Source organism: Myxocyprinus asiaticus, chromosome 41, assembly GCF_019703515.2.
Source record: "Myxocyprinus asiaticus isolate MX2 ecotype Aquarium Trade chromosome 41, UBuf_Myxa_2, whole genome shotgun sequence".
Lineage (NCBI taxonomy): Eukaryota > Metazoa > Chordata > Actinopteri > Cypriniformes > Catostomidae > Myxocyprinus > Myxocyprinus asiaticus.
Genome location: NC_059384.1, coordinates 7,292,824 through 7,313,606, shown reverse-complemented (window position 1 = coordinate 7,313,606; position 20,783 = coordinate 7,292,824). Strand labels below are relative to the sequence as shown.

General features: G+C 36.9%; 1 protein-coding gene across 7 annotated transcripts in view; it reads right to left on the bottom strand.

The window, feature by feature from the left end:
* Window positions 1–11,888: 11,888 nt before the first annotated feature.
* LOC127431819 (RNA-binding Raly-like protein) overlaps window positions 11,889–20,783 on the bottom strand; it is a 195,985-nt gene continuing 187,090 nt past the window's right edge. For 5 of the 7 annotated variants that reach the window (XM_051682390.1, XM_051682391.1, XM_051682394.1 and 2 more), the window contains 3 exons: window positions 16,545–16,714; window positions 13,876–13,910; window positions 11,889–13,691 (listed from right to left, as the gene is read on the bottom strand). In XM_051682390.1, the coding sequence (XP_051538350.1) occupies window positions 13,878–13,910; window positions 16,545–16,714 (203 nt within the window). In that variant the 3' untranslated portion in view covers window positions 11,889–13,691; window positions 13,876–13,877. The remainder of the gene's footprint in view (window positions 13,692–13,875; window positions 13,911–16,544; window positions 16,715–20,783) is intronic. The other 2 variants (XM_051682395.1, XM_051682396.1) reach the window with 1 other exon arrangement.

The following is a 20,783-nucleotide window of genomic DNA, read 5'->3' as shown; positions in this document are numbered from 1 at the left end:
GAATGGTAAAATGCATATTAGCTTTTATAAGCTGATTTTTTAGAATTATTATTATGAGAGGTGTTTTATATTTTATATATATATATATATACACTATATTGCCAAAAGTATTCACTCACCCATCCAAATAATTGAATTCAGGTGTTCCAATCACTTCCATGGCCACAGGTGTATAAAATGAAGCACCTAGGCATGCAGACTGCTTCTACAAACATTTGTGAAAGAATGGGCCGCTCTCAGGAGCTCAGTGAATTCCAGCGTGGTACTGTGATAGGATGCCACCTGTGCAACAAGTCCAGTCTTGAAATTTCCTCGCTACTAAATATTCCACAGTCAACTGTCAGTGGTATTATAACAAAGTGGAAGCGATTGGGAATGACAGCAACTCAGCCACGAAGTGGTAGGCCACGTAAAATGACAGAGCGGGGTCAGCGGATGCTGAGGCGCATAGTGCGCAGAGGTCGCCAACTTTCTGCAGAGTCAATCGCTACAGACCTCTAACATTATGGCCACCTGCCTAATATTCTCTTGGTCCTCTGTGTGCCACCAAAACAGTGCCGACCGCTGAGGCATGGACTCCACAAGACCCCTGAAAGTATCTGGCACCAAGACATTAGCAGCAGATCCTTCAAGTCCTGTAAGTTGCGAGGTGGAGCCACCTTGGATGGACTTGTTGGTCTAGCACATCCCACAGATGCTCAATCGGATTGAGATGAATGTTCATCAGACCATTCCTGAACAATGTGTGCAGTGTAACAGGGTGCATTATCCTGCTGAAAGAGGCCACTGCCATCAGGGAATACCATTCCCATGAAGGGGTGGACCTGGTCTGCAACAATGTTTAGGTTGATGGCACGTGTTAAATTGACGTCCGCATGAATGGCTGGACCCAGGGTTTCCCAGCAGAATATTGCCTAGAGCTTCACACTCCCTCTGCTGGCTTGTCGTCTTCCCAAAGTGCATCCTGGTGCTATCACTTCCTCAGGTAAATGATGCACATGTACGCGGCCATTCACCTGATGTAAAAGAAAACGGGACTCGCCAGACCAACGACCTTCTTGAACTGCTCCAAGGTCCAGTTCCAATGCTCGCGTGCCCATTGTAGGCGCTTTCGACAGTGGACAGGGGTCATCATGGGCACACTGATCGGTCTGCTGTTATGCAGCCCCATTCACAGCAGGGTGCGATGCATTATGTGTTGTGACACATTCTGCCCGTAACCATCATTACAATTTTCTGTGACTTGTGCCACAGTAGTCCTGTCCGTTCAGACCAGACGGGATAGCCTCTGTTGCCCTCACGCATCGATGAGCTTTGGGCGCCCAACACCCTGTTGCCGGTTTGTCCCTCCTCGGACCGCTGTTGGTAGGTACTCACCACTGCTGACTGGGAGAACCCCACAAGCCTTGCCGTTTCAGAGATGCTCTGACCAGTTAGTCTGGCCACAACAATTTGGCACTTGTCAAAGGTCTTCTGCACATTTCTCCTGCATTCAACACGTTGACTACGAGAACTGATTGTTTGCTTGCCCAGACCTTGACAATGTGGCCTTGTTAGGAGATGATCAACATTATTCGCTTCACCTGTGAGTGGTCATAATGTTTTGGCTCATCGGTGTATATACTTTATATATACTGCATCTCTACACTGCATGTTGTTTATCAGTGTGTGTTGTGGGAACCAGTTATATTTTGTTATAAGTCTTGGAAGCCTACTATAAATTATTGCCGCCTGGCTAACATCATGAGACGAGTGTGAATGGGAATGGTTGGCAAATGAAATGTAAAATAAAAATTACTAATTTATAGATCTCTACATTTACTTGTACAAATATTGGATGCAGAAATTGACATTTGTATCTATTCTGTTTTTGCTTGCTTCTCAAACTTTTATTTTTTTTAACACTGTGCCAACCAACCCCAAAACCCCGGCCACCCCTACATAAACATTTTCTGTACAGCTGTCAACTCTGCTTTGCCTGATCTGCCTGATGCGTCTCAGCAGTGAGATTTTGAGCCTTGCACATCTTGCAAAGCATAAAACTTTCTAACACGCTCATTCACACATCCTGTCAGGACTAATGCATCCGGCAACATCTCTCTAGATTGTTTTTTGGCTCTGCCACGCTTTCATTAGTCACATCCGCACGGCCAATATAATTTCTTGTCCCCGTCACCTGTTTATGTGTCCTTTTCTCTTTGTAAATGGATCTTAACAAGTTGCCATTCGTAACTGCAGGTAGCTGACAGCAATTGTTTGCATTAGTGTGGTAAAGCAAAGCATTATATGGGTCCCTCTGTTAATTTCAGCATTACTGATGTTGTTGTGGAAAGCACTTTAGAATTCCATTTGCTCCCTGCAAAACCTCCTAGAGTGATTTGAAACAGGTCAGATCAGCCACAAACAGTAAATTAGAGCTGGTATTGACTCGATCCTCTGGAAGCCAGAGCTGGATAGAGTCAATCAATGTTAATTCCTCAGCAGCACTTTGCAGGACCCCACATTGTCTTTCTGTAAACAAGACGTGCATTGAGGACAACATTTGTTTGGTGTACCAAAGTAAAAGTATCTGATAAAAAGGCTTGTATTTAAAGCATACTATCTCTAATCAGTTGCACCCTCTTTGCTTAGACACTAGTCAGCAACTGAAGGGAGTAATTTTTACTATCAGCATGAAGTCTCCCAGTACCAAGATATTGAAACTCACATGCTTAAAGGAATATTCTGGGTTCAGCATTTGTAGCATAATGTTGAGTAACAAAAATTATTTCGCCTCTCCTTTTCTTTACAAAAACATAAATAAATCAAGGTTACAGTGAGGCACTTACAGTGGGAATTTGGAGAGTTTAAAGGCAGAAATTTGAAGCTTAGCATTTTATAAAAGCACTTACATTAATTCTTCTGTTAAAACTCATGTATTATTTGAGTTGTAAAGATGTTTAAATCATAATTTTTACAGTCATTTTAGGGTTTGTTGACATTACATCGTCATGGCAATGAAGTCTTTACACAGAAAAAGGTTAGTAAGCGATTTAATAACACTAAAATCATGTTAACATGCATATTGTTGGTGTTTTGTATCTATACTTTTGAAATAGTGAGTATTTTAACATTTACGGGTTGACCTCATTCACTTCCATTGTAAGTGCCTCACCGGAACACAGATGTTTTCTTTTTTTAAAGAAAAGGAGGGGCAAGTCAAAATATATTTTTGTGGTAATCAATATTATTCCACAAATGCTGTCGATTGAGCTTAACTTGTATTGAACCTGGAATATTCCTTTAAAGGCAAATTCAGTGACTATTTCTTTAAACAATTTCGGCACCAGTAGGTGAATGCATGTTTTATTAACACTACTTGCATACCCAAACCCCAACTCTAATTCTAACCGTCAATAGAGAAAAAAATTAATTTTAGAGCAAAAATGCGACCTCCGTATCGCCCTCACCATTGTTTATCTGAACAAGATTACTTCCTATTTCCCAGGACCAAAACCCGTGTCTCTGTGGCTGCTCAAACAATGTGCCACTGGAACGCAGTAGGCATATTTAATTTTATGGGCATGTCGTCTGAGGCTGAAACTAAGGTTTCCACAATTTCAGCCTCTGGTATTGCACTGTGCCTCCGTTTACTGTAAAAGATGGACGTGGTCTTTCCCCACACTCTCCAATACAAAAGTTTCCAAACCTACAGAGCTAGAACACTCTGAGCCATGCTTAAACAGCAAATTAGAGATTGTTTGAAAAGTCTAATGATCGGCGCAACTCAGTGTGTGTTCATTTTTTAGCACTTAATGGTCTGAACAAAGCTCACTTCACACACCAATGACTCACTGCTTGCAGCAAACATCCATAATAACAGCCAGTCTAATGATTAACACTTTGTCCTTACATCACATCTCTTTACGGCCTGAAAGCCGCCAAGACGAAAAAAAGGGTTCTTCGCATTAAGACTCAAATTTATTTAGCTGCTTCAAAGCCTGTTATATAAAGCATCATTAATCTAGACCACAGCTGACCTTCAGAGAGTGAAAGCTACATGTTCTTCATTTTCTGAAGTTGACAATTACCTACAGTACCACACAAGCAAAAAAACTGTACTTTACACAAGCGTCTTTTTGCACTCTCAAAAACATTGTGACATTTGATGAGGATGCTCTTGGATTTCACAAACATGCCACCAATTAGTATGAATACACTTTTGTAAGTGCTTGAATGAAGTCTCGCTGAACTTAATTAGCGCTTACCACTCAATGATGACCATTGACTATAATTAAACTTTCATTTTTGAAACAATTGGAATGGGAGATAGCCAAAGACTAGATTTGACACTTGACCTTCAGTGAATTGCTGCAGACTGTTTGATTTTATGCAAAAACCAAATCTCTTGGTCCATGTACCTTCGGATAATTCATTTTCTTTATTTTTTGTTGTTGTCTTTAAACAGAATAACCAATAAACTGACTGTGTACTAACTAGACAACTAGAAAGAAACAGGCAAAATTGGAAAAACACCTTTCGAATACGAAACGGAAAAACAAAAATTCAGTGCGATTTGATTACGTTGCAAATTTCATTGCTTCGCTACTGTTCGGATGCTTTTGCTTACTGCTCTGTGCTTTTCTCCCTTGCTTTTGCAGTCTAACTTCTAGTTTTCATATCTGCAGCTCAGCACAGCACTCAAACGAAAGTTGGCACCCACAATAAAACTAGAGACTTCTAAATGACATAAATGACAATACTGGTGTGCAATTTATGAAGGTTATATCTATGACATCAAGTATATCCGCAGACTCTGTTGATGTTCTCCTTGAAAGTCAAAAATGATATCGATGACATCACTCCCATAAAGGTCAGAAAGATTACTGGCAAAGGTAAAGAAACTTGGAGGAACACAACAGCAGTACAAAGCATGAAAAGAAAATGCATGTAGCAAATTTTGAAGTCCATTATTGCATCTGTAAAGACAGCCTTCATGCTTTCATTGTGGAACTAGACACAGGTAGACTGGCTTTCTTCTCAAACATTGTAAACAGCAACATAAACAACACCCACATTCTATTTGCTACTGTAGAGAGACTAAAAAATCAATTAAGGAACATTGGTGTCATTTTGTAGTCAGACCTTAGTTTCAGTAGTCATGTTAAAGCAGTAACTAAATCAGCTTACTATCATCTCAAAAATATAGATGTTTCATTTCCAGTCAAACTTGTTCATTCATTTATCACCAGTAGGGTTGACTACTACAATAGACTCCTCACCGGCCTTCCCCCCCCCAAAAAAAACCATTAGACAGCTGCAACTCATTCAATATGCTGCTGCCAGGATTCTCACCAGAACCAAAAAACAAAAAATCTGAGCGTATTACCCTAGTCCTCAAGTCTTTACACTGGCTTCCAGTTACATGAAACATTTATTTTAAAGTACTACTACTAGTTTAAAAATCACTCAATGTCCTATGACCTAAGTACATTTCAGATAGAAGTCCAGATTCTTTCTTGGAAAATATCATGAATGTTGTAAGTGAACATTACATACAAGTACAAAAAGGAAGCCAGAGAGCGTTTTATCTGGTCAACGTGCACAGCTTGACATAAAATTTATATTTCAAAGAATGATGTAGATTTGTGTAGGAAGGAGGCACGTCAATACTGATTTGACCAATCAGAAAGCTAATCACCAGAGATCAGGACACCAGGAAGCTTTCCTGTATCCTTTGATATAAATTGTAAGAGTGATCAAAGAGACTTGGGCTGCCCATAGACTGCTAAAGACTGCTTTTTCATGACCAGTCCATTTCTCTATGGCAGTATTGATTACATAAAGACCCTTGAGAAGTCTTCCTGCAGGGAGTCTGGGTTCATGACCTGAAGATAGAGAAAAGTTTGATCCATGAATCAGCCCTTGAACTTTTGACGTTGAGATTAATCTTCTAGCCTTTCTCAATAGTAAACTTCAGTGTACTCATTTTAAAATGGTTATCAGGGTGGTCAATTTTATTAAAGTTATTTTGTGTGTCAAATTTGAACTCCACGCAAAATCGTGTAGGGAAATTTCGCTGTGCAAAGATAAATGAGATGAATCCTTAGTAGGCAACTGAATGTGCACATCTTTGGTATCTGAAACTCATAAGGGTACATTCACAACAAACACATTTTGTCTGCCTGCATTATTTTTCAATTTCTATGTAAACGTGCTAGATGCCCCTTAAGTCTTAAATCTTGAAGGCAAATCACGCTATCAGATGATAATTATCAACCGCTACTGGCCCGTGACCTCTTCGAGTCATTGCCAATCAGAAACAGTTCAGTACGTTCAATCAGGACTTGAGGAACATCAGTCTGAGAGATATGGATACCAAACCTCTCACTGATGAAAACATGATAAGCCTTTCCAGCTCAATATTGAAGGAAATCAATACGCAATTTTCTCCCTGAATCTGCACTGGATCCTGAAAAATCCATTTTCCTTTTTTCCCCCTGAGCTACTGTGCAGCTCGGTCAACAGCTTCTGTTCCGGAGACAATAGCTATTAAACCAGTCAACTTGAAGACTCTTAATGGCTCAAACTGGCAATAATAAATCTAAATGAATTAGGATTTAACTGGTGAGTGGCAAGGCTTTAAATGAAAAAGAAGGAAAACCGTATGGCTTAACAGAAAAGAAAAGTGTGTAATTTCACAGCAAGCAGTGACTCGGAATGGAATACTATCTTACTAAATACAATACTGCATAGAATTTTACTACTAATAGTAGTATTTCTAAGTGGTAAAAATAGGTAAAATTGTTTAACCCTTTAAGCCCTGAAGGTGATTTTAAATATTTCCTGTTTAAGTGGCATGCCCAAAATAAAGGCTTATAACTCTACAAAAAAATAAATAAATAAATAAATAAATAAAAAAAATGAAAGAGGGTCAGTTGTTTGGTATCATTTGAAAGAAAACTTAAAAAAAAAAAAAAAATATATGATATAGATTATGATAAATTATGAGAATCTCAACCTAAGAAACTGCTGGAAAAAAAAAAAAATGTTTTTCTGATTTGACATTATATAGTATCTCAGAATATAAGGTAGCTCCAAAGAACTGCATTTGTTTTCTTCCCAATCATGTCACCTGTAACTGATTACTGATTATTTTGTGCTGATATGACAAAACAATCAAAAGTTATAGCATTACAAAAATAATTTATCCAAGTGTCCAAAAAGCCTCTCCAAACAAACAAAACATAATAATTGTACATAACAAATTACATATGCAAATACAACAATGACTAAAGGTATGTGCTCTCTCCAAAACATGAAGGCATGAGTAATGAGATCTCATTCAGTTACATTCTGTGTCGTTTGAGCCATCATTGTGTCTGTGTAATGTACTTGGTGCCATCTCCTTGTGGCCGTATGCAATTAGAGTGAATGATCCTCTCTGCTCATATTTGGATGACTTCCACCTCTGGTTGCAGTGATCTAAATTCTAATAAGATTGGTTTAGCGTTCCATGATGCTGGACAACGTACTACATAATTTCCAATAAAGTCATCAAAGCTAACGTGTTTTTAGCCAGATAGCACATTATGTGCTGTGTGCACATTGTGCTTCGTATTGATTAGCTAATGATCTATGCATCACATTTAGGTTGTGTGTAGGCTATTTTTAGCAGGAATCCCCTCCTCTAAGTAATGGTATGTGATATTTTCTGTTCTGTTTATTTTTTGTGAAGTTATAAGCGAAAACATGGCTTATAAGCAACACCTGTTTACATGTAACATGTCAAAGACATGCCCTTGGCTTTTATTACTTGCTAATTTTTTTGTCTGTAGGTAAAACAAATAGGCTGGTTGAATTCTACTCTTTGAGAGCTTTCCAATGACATATAACACATGGCTATTTGATCAATATGATGTTTTTACCGATTACAATATTATGTACATTGCAAAATTATTAATAAATTATCAAAATGGAACACTTCTGATTTTTCTGCAAATTTCAAAGCACTTGGTCAGTTTTGGTCATAATGCCTACATGCATTGTAAAGTACAGTGTAAAGTTTTCAAACGATACTTATTTTGTGTTGGTCAAGAATGTAGTTATTCATATTATGATAATAATTTTTTTTCGGCGGGCCCGCTTGTACTACTTTAGCTATTGGAACTTGCCAGTGCGATTCTGCAGATATTGTTTGTATGACAAATTACTTATGTGCCTTATTTGTAAGACGCTTTGGATAAAACCGTCTGCTAAAGGACTAAATTTATATGAAAATGTAAATGAAAAAATAGTGTGTTGCTATGTTTGCACACTATCATTCTACTCTTACTATTACAGGTATGGCAGAAGTATTATGGCAGTGTGCTTTTCCTAACACTGCAAGTGAAACAGTTGGCATAATTGCACAAAATCTTTTCAAACACAGAATGCTAAATTTTTATCACATGACCTCATCATGCACATTTCATGTTGATTTCAACAAGCTGTGTATGGTTATCATCCTGAAAATAAAACTTTATAAAAATTACAATTAATTTTGTGTAAAAATATCTTAACATTTATCTGTCAGATTAAATAATGAGTCAACTATGTTTAACAACTAGGCTGCCAGGATGCTCAAACAAAAAGCAATGTTTTGATAGCACCACAAAGCCACAGTGTTTTCACTTTTTGGGGAAATCAACCTACAAATGGCTTACTGATTGTCTCCGCATTAAGATAGGAAAGAGAAAGCATTGTAAAATCGAAAAATGACACTTCAGTTTTAAAGTGCAGCAGTTCACTTTAAAGAACTTGTAAGAAAAACATAAAAGAGGTTGCTCACTTATGGCCTCAATATGCTTGACTCCAATTTCACCATTTACTGGCCTGCCTGGAGATTTCCTGAAGAGTATATAAATGAAATGAGCCAGCTAGACTTATCAAATATGACTATTACTGACCATGCAACCAAGACTGAGACATTCAGTTACACTGGCACCCAGGGGTTTGTTCAAATTGACTTTCTACTTTTATTACTTTATTCTACTTTATTCGATGGCCCTTCATGCAGTCAATTGACAAATGGAATATATTGCCAAAAGTGTGTGGATACCCAAACGCCACACACATGTATGATTGTTGCACATTAAATTTCAAAACCATCGGCATTAATAGAGTTGGTCCTCCCTGACAGCTTTCAAAATAGCAGGGTTTCCACATACATTTGGCCATACAGTATATAGTGTATATTTAAACTCTATCATAGATGTAAACAATTTACACGTTTTAAGTAATCACTTTTCAGAAAATATTTGAATGTGTTATTTTGCTGAATATGTGAACATTTTGATTAAGTTACTGTACAGTTGAAGTCAGAAGTTTACTTACACTTAGGTTGAAGTCATTAAACTTCATTTTTTAACCACTCCACAGATTTCATATTAGCAAACAACAGTTTTGGCAAGTCATTTAGGGCATCTACTTTATGCATGACACAATTTTTCCAACAATTGTTTACCGACAGATTGTTTCACTTTTAATTGAATATATCACAATCCCAGTGGGTCAGAAGTTTACATACACTAAGTTAATTGTGCCTTTAAGCAGCTTGGAAAATTCCAAAAAATGATGTCAAGCCTTTAGGCAATTAGACAATTAGCTTCTGATAGGCTGATTGGCTAATTTGAGTCAATTGGTGGTGTACCTGTGGATGTATTTTAAGGCCTACCTGAAACCTAACCAAACTCACTGCCTGTTTGCTTGACATCATGGGAAGATCAAAAGAAATCAGCCAAGACCTCAGAAAACAATTGTGACCTCCACAAGTCTGGTTCATCCCTGGGAGCAATTTCCAAATGCCTGAAGGTACCACGTTCATCTGTACAAACATTAGTACACAAGTATAAACACCATGGGACCACGCAGCCATCATACCGCTCAGGAAGGAGATGCATTCTGTCTCCTAGAGATGAATGTAGTTTGGTGCAAAAAGTGCAAATCAATCCCAGAACAACAGCAAAGGACCTTGTGAAGATGCTGGAGGAAACAGGTAGACAAGTATCTATATCCACAGTAAAACGAGTCCTATATCGACATATCGAAATGTCCTGTGGTCTGATGAAACAAAAATTGAACTGTTTGGCCATAATGACCATCGTTATGTTTGGAGGAAAAAGGGTAAGGTTTGCAAGCCGAAGAACACCCGTGAAGCATGGGGGTGGCAGCATCATGTTTTGGGGGTGCTTTGCTGCAGGAGCGACTGGTGCACTTCACAAAATAGATGGCATCATGAGGAAGGAAAATTATGTGGACATCTCATGACAAAAGTGAGGAAGTTAAAGCTCGGTCACAAATGGGTCTTTCAAATGGACAATGACCCAAGCATACCTCCAAAGTTGTGGCAAAATGGCTCAAGAACAACAAAGTCAAGGTATTGGAGTGGCCATCACAAAGCCCTGACCTCAGTCCGATAGAAAATTTGTGGGCAGGACTGAAAAAGTGTGTGCGAGCAAGGAGGCCTACAAACCTGACTCAGTTACACCAGTTCTGTCTGGAAGAATGGGCCAAAATTCCAGCAACTTATTGTCAGAAGCTTGTGGAAGGCTACCCAAAACATTTGACCCAAGTTAAACGATTTAAAGACAATGCTTCCAAATACTAACAAAGTGTATGTAAACTTCTGACCCACTGAGAATGTGATGAAAGAAATAAAAGCTGAAATATATCATTCTCTCTACTATTATTCTAACATTTCACATTCTTAAAATAGTGATCCTAACTGACCCAAGACGGGGAAGACGGGGTTTTCTACGATTAAATGTCAGGAATTGTGGAAAAACTGAGTTTAAATGTATTTGGCTAAGATGTATGTAAACTTCTGACTTAAACTGTATATATAAAATGCAGAATTTTGTTGTTTTCCTTAATTGTGTGGAATGCAATATAATCAGTGTTACTGTCCAGTTTTATTCCAAAGAAAACTCTAGCTGACCTATGAGCCCCCCTAAAATATCCTTTGCATTGTTTGTACAGCTGTGCCAGTCATTAGAAAACTTTGCTCAGATAATTGCCGAAACACCTGACTTCATTTAAATATTTTTCAAATATGACCCAGGTAAAAATGTGTATCCAGCCTTGAGCTAATATAATATAAATGTTAATGAATATTTTTGCAGTGAACTGGGAGATGAATATTTGTAATGCTGCAAAACCACTTTTGGATATGAAATTGTATATTGCATTCCAAGTTTCTTATTATTTAGAGGAATGGAGTAACACAGTAGACTGTAAAATAAATTAGGCCAAGACAGTATTGAAGAAAAAAAAAAAAAAATAAAAAGGACTATTTGGTGAATTCCTATCAGTAATTTGAAACCTGTATAATTTTTTTCTGCCTTATTCGGGAATGGTAATGTTGTTAGTCCATCCAAATGCAGTTTTTCTCATTCATAATCCATGAAAAATCATGATAATTGGATTTTGAAAAGCATTTTGTAAACAACATGTCATGTGATGCCATTGTGATTTGTTTTTTAAATCATGTGAGATCAGTGTTTTATTTTCTTACAGTTTATGTGCTCATGTACTTTGAGACCCAAACCTATTGTTATTTTTCATTTATTGCATATAAAATGGTTTATTTTTCTTTGCAATCCATTTTTTTTTTCTTTGGACTAAAAATCTAGGATATTATGCAAAAATGGATGTCATGTCAGCATGGAGATGTAATGGTTTTTCAGTTATTTTCCATGACAAAGAAAAGCTGAACTACATTTATATTAATATAATTAATTGAATTAGTGCTTTCTAAGCAACTTCTTTTCTTTCAGGGTTAATCGTCTCATGCATATTGCTGAAATGGGATTGGAACAATGTTAATACAATGAACTGATTTCATGTGAAGTGGCCAGTGGCCCTAATTAACTCAGACATTTGCTTTTGATGTTGATAAATTGAGTATATTTGAGTCGCCATCTGCTGCAGCTGCACATACTGTAGGTGCATCCAAAACTACGACAGGTGCTGCAGTCCCTCCCCCACCAAACTCACATACACATTGAAAATGTCAGCGCCGAGCTTTTTTCATCTCAGTTTGCATTAAAATATATTGCCTTAATATTACTCACTACTGGTAATTCAGGGCTGTTAATTAATGAAACATAATGTTGTATGAAAGCTGGAGTCTGTAAGGCTTATTTCCAAAGATACGGCCAAATTCTTATCAAATAATATGTTACATGACTAATTATCTATGTGACCATCATAATAATAAGTTAATCTTTTATTCTAAAGTAGATGATGTTGGGCTGGATGCGTAGCTGAATGTTTCCATAATAAATATAGGAAAAAGGTTTTATTTTTGCACAATTTTTATCTAGCGATTGTAACGGAACTCTTTTCTTATACCGCAAAGCCTACAGCCAGACAACAAATAAAACAACTAAAACTACATTAAAATAATAAACATGCTAATCATAAAAATATCTTTACAAATAGTTTACATTTCTATACAATATTCAGTAATATTACCAGGCCTCTCAGCCAAGCAGTTATGATACTATTGAACTAGACTGTATAAAATTGGTTTTCTCTCCAACAAGACACTAATTTGAAAATATAAAAGAATTGTCACATTTTTCCAGTGATATGGATCCATTACTTTTGTTCTTTTTTAAAGCTTTACACATGTATTCCCACATTCTTCATTTAAACAAAATATGTACAGTAGCAGAATGAAAATGTCAGCAGAACAAAAAGGAATATTCTGAAACTTTTTTCTGTAAATCTGCCATACAAAAAAATAGAGTTCATTATGACATTACACTATACTGAATGACATCATAGAGAACAGAAATGTGAGACGACTACATTAGATTCTAATTTACAAACAGCTATGCATGGGGGGGGAAAAGCAATAAAATGACAATGTAGTACAACGTCATCTTTACAGTTTCATTACAATTTATGACACATTAAGAGAAAATTAATCTTATAGAGTTAGTCTGACAATATTTCTGTTGTCTTAAGAGTTACAGTTTATAAGATTTAGAGGACTGATGAAATTGAAGTGCCAGATATAAAATTATTTGGCTAGTCTTGGACTAAACCGAGTGTACATTATTGTATACTTTTACTTGATTGAATCTGAGAATCAAATCTTAAAGTTTATTTATTTTGATCCAGGGAGCACAACTGTACAACAATAAAAGTACTAACAACTTTCAGAAAACATAAATTGTCTCTGAAATAAGTGTGTGAGAAAAGTTATAGATAAAGATGCAGTCTCATTAAATATATTCATCATTAAACCTTAATACAGACCTTTTAAAATCTTTTATAATTTAGAATTATTTAAAGAAGCGTCCTGTTAATACTGAGGGTTTAAAAATGACAAGTTATTTTTTTCGGACATTTAAGGCTCATTTTGCACATACAGATAGTTGTAAATAAGTGAAATTTGCGTGATGAAGCTTAAAATTAGACATTAATTTTTTTTTTGCCTTTACAGGATATGTGTAAATCAAAATATGATTGAATATGACAAACGCTATTAAATGAAAAATAGCAATAGTGTCTGATGCTAAATGGTGACAAAATATTTGCTCTTCCTCTAATCACAGCCAATGGAGAGAGTTCACTGCCTCTTTGAGAGGAAATGTCAGTATTGGCAGAACGCCTTGTCATCTGTTCAAAGCAAAGTTGATTTCCTCTCTGGATGAAGACCTCTAAAGACAAGACAACACGTTGCACAGCATTCTGTCATTATTATGATCCATTTAACCACTTTAAAATGATCAGATTTATTGATTCAATAAATAAATGCATTGCAGAAACATATAAGCAGAGAATATTTAAAAAAGCCTTATTATGCAATAAACCTAAATGTTTGAAATACAAGAATCAATTTACCTTTAGTTGTCAATATCAGACACATGGTTTTCCATCTGAAATGGGAATTAAGATGAATTGAGTTCAGGAATACAGATGAATTCAGTTCATAAACACCAATTTATTGAGTTTAGGAATACAGATTAATTCAGTTCGGGAAAACAGATCAATTTATGAATTCAGATTAATTCAGGAATACGGATTAATTTAGCAATTCAGTTCAGGAATTGAGATGAATTCAGTTCAGGAATACAGTTACATTTAGGAATTCAGATTAATTCAGTTCAGGAATTCAGACTGATTCAGTTTAGGAATACAGATTAATTCAGTTTAGGAATTCAGACTGATTCAGTTCAGGAATACAGATTAATTCAGCAATTCAGTTCAGGAATTCCGATTAATTCAGTTCAGGAATTCAATTCAGGAATTCAGACTGATTCAGTTAAGGAATTCAGATTAATTCAATTCAGGAATTCAGATGAATTCAGCTCAGGAATACAGACTGATTCAGTTAAGGAATTCAGATTAATTCAATTCAGGAATTCAGATGAATTCAGCTCAGGAATTCAGATTGACTAAATTCAGGAATACAGTTTAATTCAGTTCAGGAATACAGATTAATTCAGGAATTCAGATTAATTCAATTTAGGAATTCAGATTAATTCTGTTCAGAAATACAGATTAATTCAGTTCAGGAATGTATAATTTCAGTTAAGGAATTCAGATTAATTCAGGAATACAAATTAATTCAATTCAGGAATTCAGACTGATTCAGTTCAGGAATTCAAATTAATTCAGCTCAGGAATTCAGACTGATTCAGTTCAGGAATTCAGATTACTTCAGTTCAGGAATTCAGATTAATTCAGCTCAGGAATTCAAATTAATTCAGCTCAGGAATTCAGACTGATTCAGTTCAGGAATTCAGATTAATTCAGTTCAGGAATTCAGACTGATTCAGTTCAGGAATTCAGATTAATTCAATTCAGGAATTCAGATGAATTCAGTTCAGGAATTCAGATGAATTCAGCTCAGGAATTCAGACTGATTCAGTTCAGGAATTCAGATTAATTCAATTCAGAAATTCAGATGAATTCAGTAGAAGAATTCGGATGGATTCAGTTCAGAAATACAGATTAATTTAGTTTAGGAATACAGAATAATTCAGTTCAGGAATTCAGATTAATTCAGTTCAGGAATTCAGACTGATTCAGTTCAGGAATTCAGATTAATTCAATTCAGGAATTCAGATGAATTCAGTTCAGGAATTCAGATGAATTCAGTTCAGGAATTCAGATGAATTCAGTTCAGGAATTCAGATGAATTCAGCTCAGGAATTCAGACTGATTCAGTTCAGGAATTCAGATTAATTCAATTCAGAAATTCAGATGAATTCAGTAGAAGAATTCGGATGGATTCAGTTCAGAAATACAGATTAATTTAGTTTAGGAATACAGAATAATTCAGTTCAGGAATTCAGATTAATTCAGTTCAGGAATTCAGACTGATTCAGTTCAGGAATTCAGATTAATTCAATTCAGGAATTCAGATGAATTCAGTTCAGGAATTCAGATTAATTCAGTAGAAGAATTCGGATGGATTCAGTTCAGAAATACAGATTAATTTAGTTTAGGAATTCAGTTCAGGAATCCCAATTAATTTAGTTCAGGAATTCAGATTAATTCAGTTCAGGAATTCGAATGGATTCAGTTCAGAAATACAGATTAATTAAATTTAGGAATACAGAATAATTCAGTTCAAGAATTCAGATTGATTCAGTTCAGGATATTCACATTAGCTCTAAAATTTGACCTATCAAATTAGAAATGCACTTGTAATGTGCCAGTTTTGTAGGGCTTGAATAAATAGGTTTGAACATTTTCAGAACAGAACAAAGGGCTTTAAGTTAATACTTTTTTTTTTTTTTTACTTGACATGGAATCTTAAAAAGTAATGGCATGAGACGTGATGTGATGGCCAAAAATGTCCATCTAACAAAAGTGACATGTGAACTAGAGATGTGAAGTGCACACCTCACTGTATGCTGGAAAGCTACTGCCCTAGACGACCACCCTGGTACTAACTTGGCTGCATGGTATCAGAAAAGCAGATATTCTGTAGTATTCTGATAGTCCAGCCATTAATCTATTGAGTAAAAGCAACTAAAATAGCTCATAATCTCATAAGACCTTGATATTTACTTGCTCACTACATATTTTCATCATATTTATAAAAATAAACAATACCGTAACCTCAGGTTCCCTTTCATATTTGTTAAAACAAAGTCAGGGTTTTAAACCACTTCACTAGAGCTTCTTTTAAAAGTCTAATCAATTTATTTGAGTAGTTTTGCTTAAAGTATCTACTAAATCAAATGTGGGTAAGTTTGTTTAGACCTTTCCCCCTCGTTTCCACAGTTTCAGTAATGGGGGAGCTCATTAAAATACAGTCTGCATGTCCTTCCAGCAAGAAGTTCATGCTAAATCTTAATTTGACTTTGCTGTTGGTCTCTGTGCTGCCGGACTCGGGCGCCTCCAGAGGTTCTGACTTTGTTTTAATTACTAAATGTGACAGGTGAGGGGTAAGAGCGCGGAAAGCAGCTGAGCGGAACCTCATCAGCTGACACAATCTCACCCTGGCCTCTTTTACACCTGCAAGGTGTGATTCATAAGGGCTTATAGAGGCAACATACCAGATCAGTGCTGCCCTCTTCGTCGTAGTCATCCTCACCACCATCCGTCATTTCTCCTGCCTCTGCGTCCAATGGCCCCTCCCCTCCTTCCTCTCCGGAATTCTCAGCTGTCTCCGATATCGACTCCTCGTGCAACGAGTCGCAGTTATCCTCATATTTCCTATGAGGTTCTGAAAGAAAGAGGGAGCATGTGTGAGGATTTATATCACAAATTTCAGTCATATTAAGAGGGAGTGACCTTCTGAAAAATTAATCATTAATCTGTAGTGGGGTGTTTCTTCAATTACGGGCGCATTCATGTCCCAGGGGTTGAATTGTTTAAATAGGATTTCAATTTATATTTTTATTTTTATTATATGAAGGTCACATTAAAACTGTCTACCATGCCTTCTGATTGATATGTTTCAATATTTATTGCGTGAAAATTATTACTACTACTTTTTACACAAATTACAACTGGTCCTCAGTTGCGGCATCATTTCACCATGACTAACAATTTTGCCACAAGTAAAGTTTTTTTTTAAAGTTAGTGTACTTGGTTAGTGTACATGCTTGAGATGAAACATGAAACATGCGATCAAGGTAAATATCACTTGTGTAAAATAAATGAAATCAAAATAAAGTAAAATAAAATATTTGTGTGTCATTTCCAACCAATCTGTAATTTTGTCAAATTATGCAAAAGCATTGGATGAATAAAAACATTGCAATAAAATGCTGACTGTTTTTGCAGGATGGTTTCTTTTTCCTTCATTATACTTGATGTCTTACACACCTGCCAGTAACCTTTCAGGTGTGCAAGGTTTATTTATTAAAATATATATGCAGTTGTGCTCAAAAGTTTGCCTACCCTGGCAGAAATTTTGAAATGTAACTTTATAAAGATGGAAAAGGATATAAAAATATATCCAAAGCCTTGAAAATGCCAGTCAGTACTATTCAATCACTTATTGAGAAGTGGAAAATTCGGGGATCTCTTGATACCAAGCCAAGGTCAGGTAGACCAAGAAAGATTTCAGCCACAACTGCCAGAAGAATTGTTTGGGATACAAAGAAAAACCCACAGGTAACCTCAGGAGAAATACAGGCTGCTCTGGAAAAAGATGGTGTGGTTGTTTCAAGGAGCACAATACGACGATACTTGAACAAAAATGAGCTGCATGGTCGAGTTGCCAGAAAGAAGCCTTTACACCCGCAATGCCACAAAAAAGCCCGGTTACAATATGCCCGACAACACCTTGGCACGCCTCACAGCTTCTGGCACACTGTAATTTGGAGTGACGAGGCCGAAATAGAGCTTTATGGTCACAACCATAAGCACTATGTTTGGAGAGGGATCAACAAGGCATATAGTGAAAAGAATACCATCCCCACTGTGAAGCATGGTGGTGGCTTACTGATGTTTTGGGTGTGTATGTGTGAGCTCTAAAGGCATGGGGAATCTTGTTAAAATTGATGAATGCAGCATGTTATCAGAAAATACTGGCAGACAATTTGCATTCTTCTGCACGAAAGCTGCGCATGGGACGCTCTTGGAATTTCCAGACAATAACCCTAAGCACAAGGCCAAATTGTCCCTCCAGTGGTTACAGCAGAAAAAGGTGAAGGTTCTGGAGTGGCCATCACAGTCTCCTGACCTTAATATCATCGAGCCACTCTGGGGAGATCTCAAACGTGCGGTTCATGCAAGACGACCAAAGACTTTGCATGATCTGCAGGCATTTTGCCAAGACGAATGGGCAGCTATACCACTTGCAAGAATTTGGGGCCTCAGACAACTATTACAAAAGACTACACACTGTCATTGATGCTAAAGGGAGCAATACATAGTATTAAGAACTAAGGGTATGCAGACTTTTGAACAGGGGTCATTTCATTTTTAAGTTTGTTGCCATGTTTTGTTTTATGATTGTGCCAATCTGTTATAACCTACAGTTGAAAATGAATCCCATAAGAAATAAAATAAATGTGTTTTGCCTGCTCACTCATGTTTTCTTTAAAAATGGTACATATATTACCAATTCTCCAAGGGTATGCAAACTTTTGAGCACAACTGTGTATATATATATATATATACACAGTACTGTGCAAAAGTCTTAGGCACATAAGATGTTTCACAAAAGCATTTGTCTTAAGATGGTTATTTATATCTTCAGCTTTAGTGTGTCAATAGGAAATATAAATGTTAGACTCCCAAACATTACCTTTGCAAATAGAAAACATTAGAATAGAAGAACAGGGAGCCCTGCAACAGGCGTCATGGCCCCCACAAAGCCCCCCACTGAACATTGTGTCAGTCTGAGATTACATAAAGAGACAGAAGTAATTGAGACAGCCTAAATAAATAAAAGAACTGTGGCGAATTCTCCAAGAAGCTCAGAACATCCTGTCTGCCAACAACCAAGAAAAACTGTGTCCAGGTGTACCTAGGAGAATTTATGCCGTTTTAAAGGCAAAGGTGGTCACACTGAATATTGATTTAGCTTTTTTTATGTTTACTGGACTTTGTATGACATTAAATGATAAATGAAAACTATTTATGTCATTATTTTTGAAGACATCCTCACTATGCAACATTTTTCACAAGTGCCTAAAACTTTTACAAAGTAGTGTACAGTGGTGTGAAAAAGTGTTTGCCCCTTCCTGATTTCTTATTTTTTTGCATGTTTGTCACACTTAAATGTTTCAGATCATCAAACAAGTTTAAATATTAGTCAAAGATAACACAAGTAAACACAAAATGCAGTTTTTAAATGAAGGTTGTTATTATTAAGGGAAAACAAAATCCAAACCTACATGGCCCTGTGTGAAAAAGTGATTGCCCCCTAAACCTAATAACTGGTTGGGCCACCCTTAGCAGCAACAACTGCAATCAAGCGTTTGCGATAACTTGCAATGAGTCTTTCACAGCGCTGTGGAGGAATTTTGGCCCACTCATCTTTGCAGAATTGTTGTAATTCAGCCACATTGGAGGGTTTTCGAGCATGAACTGCCTTTTTAAGGTCATGCCACAGCATCTCAATAGGATTCAGGTCAGGACTTTGACTAGGCCACTCCAAAGTCTCCATTTTGTTTTTCTTCAGCCATTCAGAGGTGGACTTGCTGGTGTGTTTTGGATCATTGTCCTGCTGCAGAACCCAAGTTCGCTTCAGCTTGAGGTCACGAACAGATGGCCGGACATTCTCCTTCAGGATTTTTTGGTAGACAGCAGAATTCATGGTTCCATTTATCACAGCAAGTCTTCCAGGTCCTGAAGCAGCAGAACAGCCCCAGACCATCACACTACCACCACCATATTTTACTGTTGGTATGATGTTCTTTTTCTGAAATACGGTGTTACTTTTACGCCAGATGTAATGGGACACACACATTCCAAAAAGTTCAACTTTTGTCTCATCAGTCCACAGAGTATTTTCCCAAAAGTCTTGGGAATCATCAAGATGTTTTCTGGCAAAAATGAGACGAGCCTTAATGTTCTTTTTGCTCAGCAGTGGTTTTAATCTTGGAACTCTGCCATGCAGGCCATTTTTGCCCAGTCTCTTTCTTATGGTGGAGTCATGAACACTGACCTTAACTGAGGCAAGTGAGGCCTGCAGTTCTTTGGATGTTGTTGTGGGGTCTTTTGTGACCTCTTGGATGAGTCGTCGCTGCGCTCTTGGGGTAATTTTGGTCGGCCGGCCACTCCTGGGAAGGTTCACCACTGTTCCATGTTTTCGCCATTTGTGGATAATGGCTCTCACTGTGGTTCTCTGGAGTCCCAAAGCTTTAGAAATGGCTTTATAACCTTTTCCAGACTGATAGATCTCAATTACTTTCTTTCTCATTTGTTCCTGAATTTCTTTGGATCTCGGCATGATGTCTAGATTTTGAAGATCTTTTGGTCTACTTCACTTTGTCAGGCAGGTCCTATTTAAGTGATTTCTTGATTGAGAACAGGTGTGGCAGTAATCAGGCCTGGGTGTGGCTAGAGAAATTGAACTCAGGTGTGATAAACCACAGTTAAGTTATGTTTTAACAGGTGGGGCAAACACTTTTTCACACAGGGCCATGTAGGTTTGGATTTTGTTTTCCCTTAATAATAACAACCTTCATTTAAAAACTGCATTTTGTGTTTACTTGTGTTATCTTTGACTAATATTTAAACTTGTCTGATGATCTGAAACATTTAAGTGTGACAAACATGCAAAAAAATAAGAAATCAGGAAGGGGGCAAACACTTTTTCACACCACTGTATATCA